This window comes from Sceloporus occidentalis, unplaced genomic scaffold (assembly GCF_023333645.1).
Source record: "Sceloporus occidentalis isolate IW3139 unplaced genomic scaffold, rSceOcc1.0.p SCAF_44, whole genome shotgun sequence".
Classification (NCBI taxonomy): domain Eukaryota; kingdom Metazoa; phylum Chordata; class Lepidosauria; order Squamata; family Phrynosomatidae; genus Sceloporus; species Sceloporus occidentalis.
In genome coordinates, this window is record NW_028317024.1 from 648,146 (window position 1) to 668,983 (window position 20,838).

Consider the following 20,838-nt stretch of genomic DNA (forward strand, 5'->3'; position numbering starts at 1 on the left):
AAATGCCATCATTTTTTGTGGAAGTTAACAGGTGGTCATGTCCGTAGAGATATGAGAAGCTAGGGAGGCCTTCGAAGAGCGTGAGAGAATGAAAGTGCGAGAGAACATGAATGAGATGACAAAATTTGAAGTTCATTTTGTGTGTGTGTGGGGGGTCTTCCCTTGTTTTTAGAAATTTACACGAATTGGCAAAATATGCACATTTCATTAAATTTGCAATTTGTATGATTCTGAATGCACAAGTCTTCTGCTTCCTACTGCTAGCTTGCTTTACATTGCAAATTGTCTTCCACCCCTTGAAGTGGCTTAATATGTTTAGTAATTAGAGCAGTAATAGTAATAGACTGAAAGAGTAACCAGAACCAATTGATTATTCATTATAAAGGACTCCTCTCACCCTGCAAAACGTACAACTCGCTGAATAAAACCCTCTGCCACATATTTCTTGTTAAACTTAAGCACTTGGCAGGCAAATCCTTTTAACATGTTTGACGCTCAGTCGGTTTAAGTTGAAATATAATGATACATATGGTATAGAGCTAAATATTACTTTTTTTTCTCCATCTAGATTGTAAACTGCGATGTCAGGAACCAAGAGCAGAGCAAAGAAAAAAACAAACTCGTTTGAAAATTCACCTGACAACCTCCCTGTTCGGTCGTCCGGCAGACAGGTATTGGTAATGTGTCCTGAAATGATTGGGTTTCTTTTATGCTTCTAATAGCAAAACAAAAAATAATTAATTAGAGTATTATATTTTTAGTGGTGTCGTGTTATGCAGTGTACCATAAAGCTAATTGTCCGCTAAGTATTTTATTGTGGACATGTTATGGGTCTGTACTAGTCTGTCACGGTAGATGAAAGTGAAAATTAGACAGGAGGGTGAAGTAGAAATGATTGAACGGTTGTACATTTGCAAGTTATATTGTAGAAGAACCCAAAACAAGTCCCAACAGTAAAACAGAAGCCAAAACCCCTAGGACCCGTGGCTATTGTGGCTGGAGCTCGATGGAGACCTGGATAGTGGAGTAGAAGACTGTTTAGTTTGTCAATTAAATTGTGGCCATTCTACAACCTCTTTCCCTTCCGACATAATGTCTTTTCTCTCTATCCCCTATAGGCTGTGTTATAGAAGGCAGATCTTTTCACTTAACTGTTCTCACATCCTTTGCCTACCAGTCCTAGTGATTGCTTTATTTCTGATCTTGTCAAAGCCAAATGGTGTCTTAGTTTAACCCCTTGATGACAATTGCCGGTCCGGGCACGTCACAGAAAAACAAGTCGTTAACGACAAATGACGTGCCAGGACCGTCATTTGTTAAAACGGGTGAAAAAAATCGATCCGTGATCGATTTTCTTTCACCCAAACGGCGTTGCTGTAATGCCTCGACTTCGAGGCATTCAGCAACGCCACGATCAGCACCAGGGGCCATGTCTGGCCCCTCCCCGGGGCATCAGCATCCGCCATACAATGTATGGCGGCGGACGCCCGTTTTAAAAGCGTTTAGGAGGCGATCAATGATCACCTCCTAAACTTAAATGGTGTCGCTGGAATGCCTCAGGAGGCATCCAGCGACACCAAACACTTACCCTAGGATGGACTGTGACCGCTCCGGAGAGCGGTCACAGCCTCAGCTGCACGCAGTCTTCACCATCTGCAAGATGGCGGCGGCCCGGAAAAAAAAACCCAATAAAGATGCAAAAGTTCGCTAGAAGGTCTCCAGACCCTCTAGAGAACTCTGGCTCCACTTGCAGGTTGAATACAGGTACAGTCAATGGAGCCCAGCTTTCTAATCACAGTGTGATTAGTAAAAATAAATTAAAAAATAAAATAAAATTAATAATAATTAGAAAAAAATTGTAAAAAAACAGTAAAATGTAAAAATAATTTCCCTCTGATGTCACTATCAAGTTGAAAAAAAATGTTAAAAATGTTTTAAAAAAAGGCAAAAATAAAATATATATATAAAAAATATATTTTTGTGAGCAAGTCCTAAAATTAGCACATTAGCTTAAAACAATTCTCGCATGGAAAGAGTTAAAATACTGGCATATTAAATGCCCATGGGGTGTCTACTTTAAAAAAAATTATGATTTGATGGGGTAAATTGAATTGGCCGGGTTCAACAATGTCCCAATTAACACGGGGGGAAGGATGGCCACACATCTAATTTCCAATTAGAAAAATGCACACGTACCAAATGTGGCCTTTTAGTTCCCCCAAAAAATGACAAACCCATGCATGTGGGTATCACTGTACTCAGGAGATGTTGCTGAACACATATTGGGGTGTCGTGTGACAACGGCATATACCAGGAGCTGTAAATTCATACATAACATAGGTGTGTGGGGTAAAAATACAAACAAAAGAATACTACCACAAAGTTTGACAAAGACTGGTGGTAGAAGTGTTAAAATACTAGCATTTAAAATACCCTGGGGTGTCTAGTTTTCAAAAATATATGGTTTTGTTGGGCACACTGAAATGGCCTGGCTCAAAGATGTACCAAATAGGGCATGGGCAGTGGATCCCCAGATGCCAAAGTTCAACATTGAAAATGCGCGTGCCCCAAATGTGGCCCTTTTGCCCCCAAACAGCCAGGCAAAATCATTCATGCGAGGTATCGCTATACTCAGGAGATGTTGCTAAACACATATTGGGGTGTTTTATGATAGTGACATATACCTGAACCTGTTTATTCATACATAAAGTAAAATGTGTGTGAAAAAACAAACGCAAAAAAAATTACTACCATAAAGTTTGGCAAAGGCTGATGGTAGAATTAGTGCCTGGAAAGGGTTAAAATACTAGCATTTGGAATACCCTGGGCTGTCTAGTTTTCAAAAATATATGACTTGATGGGGTAAATTGCATTGGACGGCTTCAAAGATACCCGAAATGGCACATGGGGGGAAGAATTAACAGATTTGGAAAAAATGGCTTTGAAATAGCAAAATGCTACCTGTACTTATTGCCCCATAATGTGTAGAAAAAAGCAAAAAAAACATAAAAACATTGGGTATTTCTAAACTCAGGACAAATAGTAGAATCTATTTAGCAGGTTTTTTCATTACCTTTTATAGATGAGTAAAAGATTTTTCAACTAAAAGTTGGAAACAGTCATTTTTTTCTAAATTTTTCACCATATTTTATGCCTTTTTTAATAGTAAATAATATGATACAATCAAAACAATGTCATCTAAGCCCTTCTTGTCCTGAAAAAAACAATATATAATGTGTGTGGGTTCGGTAAACGGGAAAGAAGAAAATTACAGCTAAACACGAGCAGCGCAGAAATGTTAAAACGGCCATTGTCACGAAGGGTACAAAAAGTAAAATCAGCCCTTGTCATGAAGGGGTTAAACTAATTCTATGGCATTTGGGCCTTCTCTACATCAAACTCTCTTTTTTTCTTTTCATTCTGTACTGGTTCCTGCCTTAACAAGGCTTGAACTAAGGTATTTTTGCTGCAACACGTAAAGTTACACAAACTGCTTCCATTCGCGATGCATGCAGCAGGCAACTTAGTGTGCAGAAGAAAACAAATCAATATACTCATATGAGAAGTTGACTTTAATATAACTTTCATTTTATTTAAAAGAATATTGCTGTCAATGATTGTTAAGCATTTACTTTTCATGCTCATTGACTCAATTTAGTAATAAATTAGGTTAGTACTAGATTAGTGTAATCTGAGTGCTTCCCACAGCCCACACAGGGCACCCTAAGGCATACTATACTCTATAGTTTCTAAATCTGGTCTAGGAAACAGTACACAGAAGGTCTAAATGTTATTTGTCCTCTTGGAATTCTTAAAATTGCATGACGTATTATTATGTTTCATAATCTTTATTTATACGATTTAATTATTACTTATATTAGATGAAGCAATTTTTTTTAAACCTGTATTCACCTGCATTTTACGCATACCGTTTGTGTCCATTATTCTCATTATTGACATATCTCCTTTCAATTCCACTTATTCTTTCATATTTGTTGCTTAAATGCTGCTGCACGTATTAGACAATATTATTGCGAATAATAAAGGCCTTTTGATATCTGCTTCTACCCACCAATTGTAGGATATCTTTTGTGCCATTGCTGAGTCACTTCTATGTGATGGTTCAATGCTTTCTTTCTTACAAAAAAGTGGAAATTAGAAATGACATGCGTATGGAACAAGCTTCCTGCTGTGATCTCCAAATCATGGAGCTCTAAAAACACTTCCAAGTTTTTGTCCAGCACAGCTTTTGCTCACCAATTTTACAGGTACTGATGTGATCAGTTGCCAGCAGGGCCAGAATTCACAACTGGATGTAACTCTATATGTATCAACAAATACCCATAATTGAAGCGCTTTAATTAAAACGTAGTCTCATATTATCAGACCTGTGGGACGATACATGGATACCTCCTATTTGATGTTCCCAAGTTTGCTAGTAAGCGCCAGCGATGCAGAGATGCTATTCAAACAAAGTGGGGAATTCTGCATTGAAATGGATTTTCCAATATAGATGGCAGTCCCTGTTATAGAGATATATATATATAAATATAAAATCTTAATTTAGAATGTCATTGTAGACCTAGTCTTCTTGAGATGGATCCCACAACTGTATCTAAGGGGACTACTTCCACACTTAGAGGACATCCTGGGGGACAAATGGCACCATCTCAGGTCCAGGTGTCCCATGCAGCTGCCTGAACCGAGCTGCCAAGTAGGCAGTTCCCTGTGCTCTTAGATGTGATGTTGATTTTTAAAGTGTGTTGTCCAAATATTATGTTTCCCTTAAAAAATGAATCTTGCTCCAAGCATCCCTTTTGTTCAGGTAAAGAAGAAAGCCAGTGACGTACTAGAGGAAGACGACGACTTCTCTGAAAAGAAATATAGGAAGTGTGAAAAGGCCGGATGCACAGCAGCGTGTCCTGTTTGTTTCGCCAGTGCAGCTGAAAGGTAGGAACTTTTACACTTTGTAGTATTATTTATTTGGGGGTTTGTTACCCTTGGATTTGTTGTGATTCAAATGAATTAGAATGATCACAGACTTATACCTGACATGCCCCTATCTGTGTACCTTATTGCGGTTCTCCAAAATTTTGTTTGGGAACACTTTTAACCCCTTAATGACAAAGCGCTCAAAATGCATTTTCAATGGGTTTAGGGACCGCCCATTGTACTTAAGGGGTTACATTTGGACACCAAAGCTTACCTCCTTACTCTGAGACATTTTCAGTCACTGAAAGATAAGAAATGTTACTATATTAAAATTAATTAAAATCTTCTATAATTTAATAAAGAAGTATCCTGGTAATTTAGTGGCACTATATTACACTTATAAGTGCATTCTTAAAGAAGTCTCGTGAAAAGAAAAATCATTTTCTCCTTCAGCATAAAATATTCTGCAATAATATAGGCATTGACAAAAACCTGTCTATCTCCCTTTGTTCCGCTAAGCTTTATTTCAAAGCACTGTTCCACTCAAATATAAGCAGATTGTGAATGTATCCTTTTCTTTAAAGATTTATTCACAATACAAACGTTTAAACCTTTTCTGAGTTTATGACAACCATTTATCAAGAATGCCAAGTGGCAACAACTTTAATCTGCATGGGGAGTATTTCTAATTCTGTATTTAGCTACAAAATTGTCGCAGCACCCTTCATTCTCGTCTGTAAGAAATAACGTCTTTAGATTCTTTACAGTTGTGTAAGTCAGGGTATATAAAGCGGGCTGGATTTATTTTTTTAACATTGTTATATGAAGTAAGTCTTGGTGACTTCATTTTTTATTTTGTTCTCTATTGGTCAGGTGTGCTAAAAATGGCTATACGTCTCGATGGTATCATCTCTCCTGTGGTGAGCATTTTTGCAATGAATGCTTTGATCACTATTACAGAAGGTGGGTTCCATGTTGTAAAAAAAAAATGTTATGTTGAGTGCATGGTGGCGCCGGCTAACACTGATTTCACAACTTACCTCATATTTAGTTGGAAGGTACATGAAATAGATCTATAGTGATCCCGCTCCCCCATTTGGAATCGGTCCTCACGTTCTCCTGCACACATTCAGATGTCTGTCTCTGCAGGATAAGATCCTAGGCTTATGACATAGATTGTCTGCCTGATCACCTACCTCTAGTAGAACAGATAAATTATGTGCACATCCTGCGTTTAATGCTGTATTTTTTGTGTAATGACTGCAAAATGTGAATCCCTAAATGGAAAATAAGTTAACGAACTGTTCTTGTTTCAGTGGGTATGGGTTCTTTGTAGATAGCAGGGCTTTGCATAGCATGCGGTCCCAAAGAAATATGTAGTCCTCATTTTCTGACATTAGGCGTATGTGTCTGCCCTCAAGCCTATATCATAAAGCATCTCTAGGGTCATCGCATTTGGGCCTTTAAATACATGCATCCGGTTTATGGCAGATTGGTAGTTACTACTTTGTTTCAGAGTTGAAGGATGATTGTGGGGCATACATTTATCTCCAATAAGTGTCAGGTGGGCTTGTTGTGGGCAATTGATGTTTCCTGCTGTTTTAGGAATCTTCAAAATCTATCAAAAAGCACATGTAAAATGTAAGGGGGATTCTTTAATACACATGAAAGGTGTGCAGTCCATTTTTAAATGTATTATGTGGATTCTGCAGAATCGCCCCAAATGCATTTGCCCCTTTACCCCCCCCAGCTGAATGCCTTTCCCTGCATGTGGTGTTTAGACCCCAGTATCCATGTGTAAAGTCTTCCCATTGATTTCAATGAGAGCACTTTCCTGCCACTGATTAACAGCTTGAGCGGCCAATCAAGACAGCAATACTCCTACTAAATTCATTGAAAGGACTACCACTGATTGACAAGCTGTAGATAAGTGGTAAGAAACTTTTGACCATGGAGGAAGAAAGACCATTTTCCACTACGGCTGCGGATTCTGTCAGATGTTTTTTGTTTTGTAGGGATGCATAGTAAAATACTTTTTTTTTATTATACATTATTCTATAGTAGGGCTGTCAGGGACACTAAACTGCCCATTTAAGTAGATTTTTGTGGAAGCTGCACAAATTAACTATTGTTTCAAAAACTCTATCATAACAGCATCGTGCCTGGTGTATGACATCTGTTTTGTTTTTGCTTTTTTTTTTTTATTAAAAATGGTTCTACTGATATCTTTATTTTGCTTCTAGTCACAAAGATGGTTATGACATCTATGCATCTTGGAAGCGTATTTGGACAAGCAATGGGAAAAGTGAGCCTAGCCCCAAAGCCTTCATGGCAGATCAGCAGTTGCCATATTGGGTAAGAAACACAAATAAACCTGCGTAAAAAATTGATGTTCCTTTGTATAAAATGTTATTTAGGTATATCATATACTGGAGCAAAAATCAGGGAGGAGATACTAGAGTTCACATATATGATTTTCTAAAATCTCCCCCCTCCCCATTTCCCCCCATACCATCAATATTCTCATGGATGTTCCCCTTATTTGGAAACAGGAACAATGCTTACAAAGCAAACTTGCTCCTCTGGGCATGTTGATGGCATAATGATGCTAAGGGGCGGAACCAGGGGGAGTTAAAAAAAATAAATTAATTAATTTTCTGGCCCTTGTTTGGCCCTTGTGTAGCATTTGTACAGTATGTCATGCTTAAATGATGATTGATGCCCGTAGAAAGAGTGTTTCTATAAGAAAACACCAGTATACCCTGGTTTAATGATGGGTGCCCAGTTGTTGTAGGTTGTATTCTACTTATTTATTGTATTGTCTTTTTTTTTTTTTTTTTTTTTTTTTTTTTAAGGTACAGTGCACAAAACCGGAATGCGGGAAATGGCGCCAGCTGACAAAGGAGATCCAGTTAACAACGCAAATGGCAAAAATGTACAGATGTGGCATGAAACTGAATAATTCTGTCAAGGTGACAATATTTTTTCGCATGCAGGATCTCTGGCAGAATGGGTGGCAAGTAAATGCCAGCTTATTTATAATAGAGAAACATTTCAAAGCCGCGGTTTGACCTGTGTAAGCAATTTCCCGCGAGATTGTGCTTGTTCTAATAATTCTAGGGGAGGAAAGAAGCTGCTTTTATATATGGAGCATTTATATCTTGTTCTATATTCTTTTTTGTACATTTCTAACAACTAATGGAACTGGCGTGAAAACACAGTAGGTGGGTTGCATTGAAATGTATTTGTCACGCTCCTGAAGTTCAAAATATCCCACTCCGGATTGGTTGGCGCTAATGCTTTGAGATAAAAGTAATGAAGTTGTGTCTTTATTTATCCCCTACCAAAGCAGCATTGAGGCCATGAATATAAAGCTTAGAATTAGGAACATCAACAAAAATGACATGGGTTTCACACTTTACTGGTGTCAAGTCTTGTAGCTGAAGTGCACACTTAGGTATCCTGCTTGAGCTGAAAGGACATTGTAATCCAAGGGTGCATTCGGTTATAACCCATTCATGAAAAGTATAGGCGCTTAAACCTTTAACAATTCATTTTAAAAGGTCACTGCATTTATTCTTTAAATGAACTTAAATGTTTTCTTCCTTGGCAGATGGAAGGTACTGATCAGTGCTCAATGCCAGAAGATTTGGTAAGTTTACTTGGTAGAATTAGGAAGTATGCGTTAACCCAACAGATATGGCACAAAATATCAGATGTTTGTGCTTCCAAAAAAAGGGGGATAAGGCCTACTGCTCTTTTTTAATATGCATTTCCATATGTGGCCTCTGGGGGTGTGTGAAGAAGGTTGTTTTGACTGTCTCTTGACTTCAGATGGATTATTTTTAGGTCCTTTTGAGCCATAGATTTTATTTCCTCTTATTTGAATGCTGCACATCCCTCGACAAAGCGTCAAACTTCTTATGCTGTTGAATTGTTTCCATTTGATGAATTACATATTGTGCATTGTTTGGTGTTTTTTTTTCCTTTTTTTTGTGCTATTTAGCATAGCAAAATTCACAGATGTGTGTTTATCTTCTTGCGATATGTGCTTTAATTCCATGTTACTGCGTCTCCTGATCTGCAGAGAGTGTCCGAGGTGTCTACCCAGTCTTGGTACTCCATGCTTATTCTCCCGCCGCTGCTGAAGGACAGTCCTGCGGCTGCCATGTTGGCTGCCTACTACCCAGATTGTGTGGGCATGAGTCCATCCTGTACTACCACTAATCGCCTGCATGGAGAAAGCCTCTCTGGCAAGCTTGACCAGTATAGAGGTGTTCCTGTATCTAATTCAGCTGGTAAGCTCTTGGTGCACTAGTAACTTTCAGGGCTGGCCTGCATTACTTATTGTTAAATACACAACATGACCAAAAGTATGTGGTCACCTTGAGTTTCGGTGTTTCACCCATTGCTAACAGGTATATAAAATCAAGCACATAGGCAGCTATTTCCATAGACAAACATTGGTAGTAAAATGGACCGACCTGAAGAGCTCAATGACTTTAAACGTAATACTGGATGCCACCTTTTTCACAACTCAGTTTGTAAAATTTCTGCCCTGCTCGATCTGCCCGGTCCACTGTTATTGAGGAAGCATCTAAGCGTACCAGCTCAGCACATTTACACCTGTCCTCTAGCATCGATCAGTACAGAGTTGCAAGCTTCCTTTGGAATCAAAATCTGCTCAAGCGCAGAGTCTGCTCAAGTCTAGTCCAAGATCAGTGCTTCACCTCACAAATTGTCTTTTGGCTGAGGAGGCAACATTTCTCACAGATACTCTCCAAGATTTTATAGTAATATATGAGATATGATGGTCAGGCATCCAAAAAACTTTCGGTCATAGTGTAAGTGCAGACGTGCAGGTGATCTGATAATGGTTACAGATTTTTTATTTTATAAGATTCATTTTATTTTTAACAGCTTTTAACCTAATTATCTGATCCGTGGCTAATGACTCTGTAGGCCACTGGTCATTGATCAGTCTCACCGATCATCAACCAGTGACATAATCTGGTGGGTGCATATTATGTACAAGTCCCAACCCCCCCTACAAAATCTGTTCCAAAGCTATACCGGAGATTTTACGGTGTATGTGTAGATAGAAAAGCTATATTTGCATATACCTACCCAGAATCCTTTGCACAATAGGATTTCTGTGTTTGGCAATGCTTCCTTATTTCTTAAATCTATTTTTTCATAGGAGTTAATCCATACTTCCAGCCTTTCTACCAGCCCAACGAGTGTGGGAAAGCGCTGTGTGTCCGACCTGACGTGATGGAATTGGATGAACTCTATGAGTTTCCAGAGTATTCTCGGGACCCCACTATGTATTTGGCTATGAGAAATCTCATACTAGCTCTGTGGCACATAAACTGCAAGGTAAGGAGCATCGTTTACATACATAGGTACTTTGTTTTTCCTCTGTAGATGGTTTTAGAGGTGGATTCCAAGGCTTGGACCTGTAAGCGTGAATTGTTTGTACTTTATGAAAGCTATTTTTGTGACTCTGGGCTTTATTCACTGGAATTGGCATGATAGTTTTCAGCTTGCCACCTTCATTATGCATTAAAGTAGGCAGGTTTCTTCCTTACGGAAGCTGACTCAGAATAAAACATAGTTTGATTAGCGAGGAGACCTTCAGGCGCTTATGTAAATTTTGCTCTGCGGCAGACATGGGCAGATGAGCTCCTCTTATAGAAGGAGTTTGCTGTTATTGCCCGTTATTGATGCATAGTGATTTTGATGAATTGAAACTACAGATTCTCCTTGCCTGATTCAATAAAGTGATCTGTTTGACTTTAGTCTTTTAAAAGCAATCTATAATCTTATTTATAAATGAAGAATGCTTACAAAATGTTTCTGCGTTTTTTTTTTTTTGTGTTTTTTTTTTTTATTTTATGACTTAGGAAGTGCTTACGACTCAAACGTGTGCTTATCATATAATGGTTCGGGGGTTGGTTCGCATACGATGTGTCCAAGAGATGGAAAGGGTTCTCTATTTCGTGACTAGGAAAGGACTAGTCAATACTGGAGTTTTGAGAGTCTCCCCAGACCAGTACTTACTTCCAATGGAGTACCACAATGTAAGTCATATGAGCACCCTGTATAAGATCTTTGTGTAGTTAGTACCATCTTTGCGTGTTTTTTTTTACTTCAGCATACAAACTTGCGTGTTCTACTCATGTCAATAATTGTGTAAGCAATGTTTATGCCTAGTATAACAAACCTGTATATTTTGTTATTAACCTTTTATGACATTCTTTGTGGATAGTACTTCCCATATAATGATCTTACTATAAATCTTTTCTTTTTCAATTTTAAGAAATCTGTAATTGTTATTGGGGCTGGACCAGCGGGACTGGCAGCCGCACGACAGCTGCACAACTTTGGTATCAAGGTAATTGCATTGTGAAACTTACTTTAGATCAATTCGTTTATAGTAGTTGAATTTCTATAAATGTAATTCCCTGCTCTTTTTTTTTTTTTTTTAACCATATTTCTCTTATTTAAAGGTTATGGTCCTAGAAGCCAGAGACAGGATTGGGGGACGCGTTTGTGATGACAAATCCTTTAAAGGGGTCACAGTAGGAAAAGGAGCCCAAATTGTGAATGGCTGCATCAACAATCCCATTTCAATAATGTGTGAGCAAGTGAGTGTCCACGGCAGTTTAATCTTCAACTCACGATAACAGTCCTTAAAAGTTGGAAAGAAACAGAGCACCTTTTGGCTCTACTGAAGTATACGATCTCATTTAGAATGTAAAACCCCACCATGCTTTACTGAGGCAATGATGCATCTAATAGTTACATTGAATAATTAACCCAGAAACATCTCTGCATGTTTTTTTTTTTTTTAAAGTAAATAGCATACAGTCCAATGTGGAATTAAGTTTTAGTGAAATTATAAGGATATTGAATCTGTAAAAAGGCATAAAATGCCATTTGCATAGGAGATCATAATGTATTTTCTGTCTTTCTGCTTCTTTCTGATTTGAGTGACTTGAGGTCCACCTCTTTTGCGAGCAATAAGGCCTCTTAAAATTAATGTTGCTTGTGATGATGTCATTGCAAATAATTTGGCAGCACAGTAGCCATGTGTAAGAAGGAGAGTGACATTAATATGTAGACTTTTGTAGCCAATGCAAGAGAGAGAGACTTCTTTAACAGTAATAAAAACAGCCTACTTGCTTAACACTTAAGAGCATTTGGTTATTTGCACGGGAAGGACAATAGCTTTAGACAGGTATTTCCCAGCCGTTCACATGTTTTTGTGTTGAAGATTGGGCTCAAAATGCGTACACTTGGAGAAAAGTGTGATCTGGTTCAAGAAGGCGGAAGGCTGACTGATCCAACCATAGATAAGCGCATGGACTTCCACTTCAATGCAATATTGGATGTTGTTGCAGAATGGAGGAAAGATAAAACACAGAATCAAGATGCCCCACTTGGAGGTAGACCTCTCAAATCTATGTTTCCTATTGAAACTTATCAAGACACAGAGTAAAACCAATTCATTCCATCCTTAATTTCTGTGTTTCCCGTGCTTCATGTTAACAGATAAAATACAGGAAATCTATAAGGCCTTTATACAGGAATCTGGAATCCAGTTCACAGAGGTGGAGGAAAAAGTTTTACAATTCCACCTCAGTAACCTAGAGTATGCCTGTGGAAGTAACCTAGACAAGGCAAGTTCTTTTTATACTCGTGCAACTTTAAGCACACACTATTAAAAGATTGGTTTAGATCAGTATATACTTCATGTTTTATACAACTCCTAAATGCCATTGAAATATTGTAGGACTACATTTTAACCTTGATAGATTGCTTATTTGAACTCTGCCATTCATAGGTGGTTATACAGTGATTAGCGTAGTAGGAGTTTTATTTCAGATAAAGATTTCAGCCCATAAGTATATTGATGGAGAATGGATGCCTAAACATCATGTCACTAATGTTGATAGAAAACACAGTAAAAGAAAATGTGCTTAATTATTTTCATTATGTCTTTCTGCCATTACAAATGTCTGCTCACTGTTATTGTTAATGATGTTGCAGTCTGTGTATGTTTATAGATCCCGCATTTTATCTGTCTTCCTTCTCTGCTCTGGGGGTGTTGAACCCTACCCTAGTCCTTCTGTGCTCAGTACCTCAAACCTCAACATTGTAATCTCTTCTCTTGTGCCCTCTGGAATTCATGCTCTGCTGCTCATGGCCTCTTGGGTCACTAGTGCATGAGTTTTCTTGTGCCCCCAGATGGGTGAGGGTTTTTTTTAGCTAACCCTTTAGCTTAACAAACACTTTAAACCACACCTCTTTGGGCCCCCAGTTGACCAACTAACATGTCACCTACCCTTCCAACAGTGCCACCTTTGCCTCTAAACAGCTGGTCGGTGCCACCTTTAAAGAAGACGTGAAGTGCGAGGGACAGAGCCATAACTAGCTCTTCTTGCGCCCAAGGCAAGAACATAAAATTGTGCCCCCACTATATTTTTACAGAGTTCATTTTGAGGAGGGTAGATAAACAACAAGTAAATTAATTATTTTAGAACCTCATATAATTCATAATAGTTCAACAAATTCCCACAAACCCAGTGATTTATTCACTTTTTCGGGGGCCTGAGTAAGTGTTTTGCATTAACTTGCACGGGGCAACGCGACAGTAAAGTAACCTTTGGCACTCTAAAGGTTTTGTACTAAAATCTCCATTATGAATGTATTAAAGCATAGCCCTCGTCTATATATAGTTAGCCAGACTTAGATATGATACAGTGCAGCTCATAATGAGCATAAGCACATAGAGAGCCTGGTATGTGTAGTACAGCATAAATCCCATTACTATATATATTGAGCCAGACACTGCTGGTTGTACTTCATAATTCCCATCATTATATATTGAGCTGGACAAAGACAGTGGTACACAATAAATCCCATTATTATATAGTGATCCAGACACAGTCGGTGGTAAAGCTTGACTCACATAATGAGCTAGACATTGACAGTGGTACAGCATTACGCCCATCATTATTTTTGTTTTCCTTTCATTGCCTTTTCACTGTTACTTGCTCTTACGATCACTCAATCTCTCTTTCTCCCTACCATCTCCACTGACTGCTTCCGCATCCCTGTCTTTATCTTCTTGTTCTTTTTTTTTTTTTTTTTCTTTCATCTACTTCTCCTCGTGTCTTCTTACATCCCATTCTGCGTAAAGGGGGCCTCTCTGCACGCTTCTGCAAAACAGCAGAACCCTCTCCCTCATTGGAAGAACGGAGGAGAGGCTGTCCCTGTGGCTCTGCATTATTACTGCTAGGGGCCAGAATAAAGCAGACAGATGCGTGGCGAAAGAGGTGCAAAAACACTTCTGTCTCCTCCAATCCTTTTTCATTATTCTGGTTATACAAATTACCAATATCAAACAACACCAAATTGTGCTGGGCAACTTTGGAACACACAAACAAAACATTCTAATGAATTTTAAATATACATTTAGTTGCCATCTAATCTCAGCTAATGGTTGATATTTAGTTAAATGTGTAATTAGAACATTTCAATTTTTGATAGGGTTTTTATTTATGTTTAGGTTTCTGCTTGTTCATGGGACCACAATGAATTTTTCGCTCAGTTTGCTGGAGACCACACAATGTTGACTGATGGATACTCCACAATTATGGAGAATTTGGCTGAAGGACTTGATATTTGTCTTAAGTCACCTGTAAGTCCATGTGTATTTTTTCGTTACTTGTATTGTATTTGTCCTGTCAAGGATGGTATATGATTTCATGTATGCCTTAAACATTAATATAGTATTAGTGATTCCAGCCATTGACTTGAGTTTGGGAAATCCAGGTATTAAAGGGAAATTAATGAAGATAAAAGACCTTTGAGTAGTAATGACTGTTCAATCCTGCTAATGAAAAACTTAGTGGTTTAATCACGTAACCATAAGTTTGCATGCAGGAGATGTGAGCTTTTTTAAGATGTGTTCTGTGTTGGAGAGTATGAAGTAATCGGAGTTCTGCATTCTAGCTCCGTTCTGGTCTTATAGCAGCATTTGGACATTAATATTTTATGGCCTAATTGCTTTTCACAGGTCATAAGTGTTGATTATACAAATCAAGATATTCAAGTTACAGTAGCAGATGGAAAAACCTTTAGTGCACAAAAGGTAAAACCAGCTCCCCCTACGATTTATTCCATCCTGTGGTATAATTGCTTATGCAGCACTGTGACTGCTGTGTAGTTATAAATAACTGTAAATGTGCGTCTGTTTATTTGGACATTCAGAAGAAATATACTGTAAGATGTTTTCAGCAATGACTGAGATTTGTAAAGGTTCAAACTCACTAGTGATGATAAAATATGTTTACTTTCTTGATGATCAAAGATTTGCGTAACAAACTAGTCTAGTTTTATTGTATGTATTAAAATTGTATTACTAGTTAAATTTTCATAATGCAGTCATGTAATTTCCTTTTTTTGGTTTCCTAAACCCTGCAGGTTTTGGTTACCATACCTCTGGCACTTCTTCAGAAAAGTGTCATTCAGTTTAACCCTCCGCTACCTGAGAAAAAAGTGAAAGCCATTAACAGCCTTGGTGCCGGCGTCATTGAAAAGGTAGGATGTTATGTGATGTCATTTTTATATTGTCACTATCTAAGTTCTTAATGTCCTTTGTTAGTATGTAGTAGCCAATCTTGATGATGGTGAAATTAAGTTTCCTTAATTTAAACAGATTTGTGAAGTGCTTTTTCTTTTCCCTGCCTGCAGGTTGCTTTGCAGTTTCCCTATAGGTTTTGGGACAGCAAAATTCAAGGAGCTGATTTTTTTGGTCATATTCCTCCTGATTCCAGTAAACGTGGATTATTTGGGGTTTTCTACGATATGGATCCACAGGTAATTCCAGTGTCCCTGAATATTTTTGTTTTCGGCATCATGTCTCCTATTAGGCACGTACAGAGCTGTGAAAAAGCAATTGCCCCTAAACCTAACAACTAGTTGTGGCACCAACTGTAATCAAACATTTGCAGTAACTGGCAATGAGGCAAACACCTTTTCACAGCACTGTAGACAGCTGGAAACAAAATAAAATGTCTTCAAAATGTGCCTTTTCAGGCGATTGTTTCCTTTAATGCATAAAATCTACATACTCTATACTAGTGTTGGCAAACTTCTGTTCTTGAAGGCCACCCGGTAACTTGCTCTATAATGCACAATGTTAACTGCCAGATTGTATGTGGACCACTTGCCCTGGCAGCTTACACTTTGCATGCGTCCGTTCTCCTTTAATGGTCTGTTTTCACAAATTCAGGGTAAACATGCTGTCTTGATGTCTGTAGTTACTGGGGACGCAGTGACTGCAATCAAAGATTTGGAGGATAAGCAAGTGGTGAAGCAGTGTATGGTGGTACTTCGGGAATTGTTCAAGGAGCAGGTAAGAAGGGCAGGGATACATGTGTTCATATAATAGAAGTAACGTATAGCTACCCTCCGGCTCTTGGCCTATGAAAAGTGGTTATAAGTATTGCACCCATAGACATATTTACATCAGAAAACAGGTACACCGGATGGGCCAAGTGGTTACCTGTCGTTAAATCTTAGTTTCTATATAGACGTTTTGCCTACTCCTGATTGGTGCATACATGGTCACATAATACGATCCTCTTTTGAGGAAGTGTTTTTTCCTGCTGGATCTTCTGGAATAATAGACAGGATTTTTTAAAACAAAATCGCAAATGTTTGCTGCAGTTTCTTACTTTTGATTCATTCTTTTACTGATGCAGGACGTACCATCGCCAGTGAAATATTTTGTTACTCGGTGGGCCAAAGATTCTTGGGCACAGATGGCATATAGTTTTGTGAAGACAGGTGGAAGCGGGGAAGCCTATGACATACTAGCTGAGGATATCCAGGGGAAAATATTTTTTGCTGGCGAGGTATGTTTGTAAACTGTATTAAAATTATATATATAATTTGTGTGTTGCTCGGCCCTATCGACATGCTGTTGTAGCCTTTGTTTTTGCTTTTCTCATGCTTGGTATGGTTTTATGAAAGCCATTGGTGATGTAAATAAGTGAAAATAGTAAAATAGTATTAATAACTGCCTCCATGTCCATCTAAAGCAGGTGTTCTTGTTATTTTGTTCGGTACTGTAGAATTTTTGTTACTTGACAACTAATATGTGATTGTGGATGGGACTTTAATTCGCCTAGCCTAAGGTGTATAATTGTGGTAAACACCGTTTTTCCCAGAATAAAATACCCACATATCTATTGACTTGTGGGCTCTGGTTTAGCTGTGTAAGGAAACCTTTGAGCTGCACTGACTTTGAAAACATTTATGTGAGTGTCTATTTATCAGCCTTACAGTGGGGTGTATTCATTACACATTTCAGCTTGGGCTTCACTATATGGTATGGATTGGCCACAATGAGTGTGCTTTGGATACTAAAAAATCTCTAGGGCTGCAACTAACGATTATTTTAATAATCGATTAGTTGGCCGATTATTTTTTCGATTAATCGGATAAAAAAATGCAATTTTTTTTAATTTAAGATAATGTAATAAAAAACGTACAATTTACACTTTCATCTCTTTATTGCAATGGCCTCTCTCTATTCACCTTCTTATTTTACTGACATAATAATAAAAGCTACAAGAACCCAAACACAGTGTTTCTCAAACTAGGTTTTAATACAAAGTTATTAGTAAATATTAATTAATGTAAACTATTTTTCATATTTAATAAAAACTATGAGAAAAAAGCCGTTTATATTTTTTTATTTACCAAACTGCCCCCAGTTATGCACATCTGCAGCTTGCCACTCTTCCCCCATATATGCCTTATACCTCTTATATGCCAGAGATTCCACTGTGCCCCCGATATGCCTTTTTCTCCTTATATGCCAGTGATATGCAACTGAGCCCCCTGATATACCTTTTACCCCCAGATATGTCTTATGCCCCCCTGATATGCCTATTATCAATATGCGACTCGCCCCCATTTATGCCTTATACCTCCCTATATGCCACTCCGCCCCCCCATAAATGCCCTGCACCACCCTGAAATTCATTATACTCCGATTCACCACTCTGCCTCCCCCAGATATGCCTCCCTGAAATTCATTATACCCCCCCTATACACCACTCTACCTCCCCCTATATACCATTCTAACTCCCCCAGATATGCCATTCTGTCTCCCTGAAATTCATTACACCCCCATACACCACTCTGCTACCCTGAAATTCATTATACCCCCCATACACCACTATAACTCACCCATATACCACTCTGCCTCCTCCCCTTCCCATACACCACTCTGCCTCCTCCCCCTCCCATGCACCACTCTGCCTCCCCCTCCTATACTCCACTCTGTTTCCTCCCCCTCCCATACACCACTCTGCCTCCCCCCCCCATACAGCACTCTGCCTCCTCCGCCCCTCCAATACACCACTCTGGCCCCTCCAATACACCACTCTGCCTCCTCCCCCCTCCCATACACCACTCTGCCTCCTCCCATACTCCACTCTGCCTCCTGTCAGCAACGGAGGTTCACAAGACACCAGGGAGCCGGGTAGAGAGGCAGAGTGGTGTTTGGGAGGGGGAGGAGCCAGAGTGGTGTATGGGAGGGTGGCTCCCATACAACCCTCTGACTCCTTCCCCCTCCCATACACCACTCTGCCTTTCTCCCGACTCCCTGGTGTTTTGTGAACCTCCGTTGCTGACAGGCACTTTCACTGCAGCTTCATAGAAGCCTCAGCATAAGTGAAGGGCAGTAACGGAGGCTGTCTGTGCGATGCAGACCCCACCAGCTGAGGATGATCCTCTGCAGGAGACCTCGATTCTCTGTCAGCCGGTGGGGGTCTGCACGATGTGCACAGAGAGCCTCCGTTACTGCCCTTCACTTACGCTAAGGCTTCTATGAAGCTGCAGTGAAAGTGCCTGTCAGCAACGGAGGTTCACAAAATACCAGGGAGTCGGGAGAGAGGCAGAGTGGTGTATGGAAGTGGAGGGGAGAGACGGAAGTTGTGTGTGCGTATCGCATGGACACCCACCGGCCGACAGTGAGGGGAATCCAGGTCCCCTGCAGCGTTGCGGGGGATCTGGAATCTAGTGTTATAATCCGATCTCTGTTTGCTCTGAAAAAAACTTTTTATAATTGATAAAAATCGATTCAACTAATCAATAATTAAAATAGTTGTGAACGATTTTAATTATCGATTAGTTGTTTGTCCTAAAAATCTCCCCATATTAATTATTAACACAGGCTCATCTCAGTCCAACTCTAAGGAAAGGCTTCCAGTTTGATGCCCTGTGTTATCCTTTTGAATCCTCATTTATTTTCTCATGTTTACAGGCCACAAATCGCCATTTTCCACAAACCGTAACAGGAGCCTACTTGAGTGGAGTGCGAGAAGCAAGCAAAATCACCACCTTTTGAACTGGGACCCTTTTCACCATTTCATACTTTTATATTTTCAGGGAAATATAAAACAAACAAAAAAACTTGGAATCATGCTCTGTCAGGGTTTTTTACTACATATAATGGTTATATATATGATCTTAAGTCATGTTAAATGTATTAAGTTGATGAATATATATACATTAAAAAGGTAGATGTTTTATACTTAAATATAAATCTGAGGCACTTAGATGAAGCATCAATATTAAAATACCCTTTTAAAAATGGCAGAATGAGGGATAATTCAAAATATGATCCCTACAATGCTAAAGCTTAGGCAATCAGTCCTAGAGGAATGCAACGATTTTGTTTTTTTTTCCTTAATATTTTATTTTTTCTTATCTGTGCATTAGACAAGCTCTTATTTATTGTTTACAGGGACTTTTTGTACTGTTCAGTTTTATTGAAATATTTGAAGCAATGCAGCTATGTTTACTTAACATGTTTAATTTTGTTGTAACTTTGTTGTAAATATATGAAGAAAATTGCACTTGCACGATTTTTATTTCTTTTTGATTATGATAATGTATCTTTTCAGAAGGTTTAGCTTAACTTTTTTTGGGGGGGAAAAAGATACTTTTGGCTTTTTACTCACTATGTCAAACTTAGATTATGTGATATTTAACTGGATGTTGGCAAAATAAATGCATAAAAAACATGGTTTTACAAACTGTCTTCTTTCTGTCTACTTCTTGTTGGGTTGGGCCGCTATACACACATACAGAATCTTATAAGACAGCTCACAAAAAGTCCCATAGGGAAAAAATACCTTGAGCATAAAAGTGCTGTATACAGTACTGACATTTAAAATAAACTAGTTTGATTTCAGTTTGTTCCAATATACTTAATTTATGTGCAGACCTGGAAGGTGCCAATGTTATTAGTCATATGATACTTTGCATGACTTTCCCTGCTCAAACACGACACTGAGCTGATTCTGTATGACAATGCTAATGAAGCCAATTACTGGGCACAACAGTTAAGTTTATATAGAGGATTATTGTGACCTACTTCTCCCAAAGAGGTAATCACTGTGGTAATGTCCAGCAGTATCTCTTGAGTACATTGATACCGCCCATGCATAGGTTTGTTTGGGACATCTTCGAAGCCAGTCAGTCAAAACCATATGAAACCATATAATTTTGAAAACTAGACACCCCAGGGTATTTCAGATGGTGGTATTCTAACACTTTTCATGCATTAATTGTACCGGCCTTTGCCAAAGTTTGCGGTAGTAAATCTTTGGTGCCCTCCCCCTTCAAGACGAACAGATACATTATTATTATTATTATATTATATGTCACTGCCAAACACTTCAATATGTATTTAGCAATGTATTCATTGATACCACACATACACGGGTTTATCAAGTTGTTTGGGCGCTAGAAGGCCACATCTGGGACATTGCATTTTTTCATCTGGTCATATTGCGCTGATGTCATATTTAGTAT

The 20,838-nt window shown here is 38.7% G+C and overlaps 1 protein-coding gene across 13 annotated transcripts; it reads left to right on the plus strand.

The window, feature by feature from the left end:
* The first annotated feature begins 581 nt into the window (after positions 1-581).
* LOC149289563 (lysine-specific histone demethylase 2-like) lies at positions 582-19,366 on the plus strand. 13 transcript variants are annotated; one of them, XM_089490364.1, is made up of 20 exons: positions 582-671; positions 4,826-4,950; positions 5,806-5,895; positions 7,176-7,287; positions 7,788-7,904; positions 8,546-8,584; positions 9,020-9,230; positions 10,133-10,311; positions 10,839-11,015; positions 11,255-11,329; positions 11,445-11,582; positions 12,212-12,383; positions 12,490-12,617; positions 14,510-14,653; positions 15,020-15,094; positions 15,427-15,543; positions 15,697-15,822; positions 16,238-16,360; positions 16,710-16,862; positions 19,283-19,366. In XM_089490364.1, exons 1-20 carry the CDS (start codon positions 582-584, stop codon positions 19,364-19,366), a joined length of 2,475 nt encoding a protein of 824 aa, XP_089346490.1. The 13 variants fall into 13 exon arrangements, with proteins under 13 accessions (XP_089346490.1, XP_089346491.1, XP_089346492.1 ...); XM_089490365.1 differs by having other exon boundaries at positions 14,510-14,641; XM_089490366.1 differs by lacking the exon at positions 5,806-5,895.
* Positions 19,367-20,838: the final 1,472 nt, after the last annotated feature.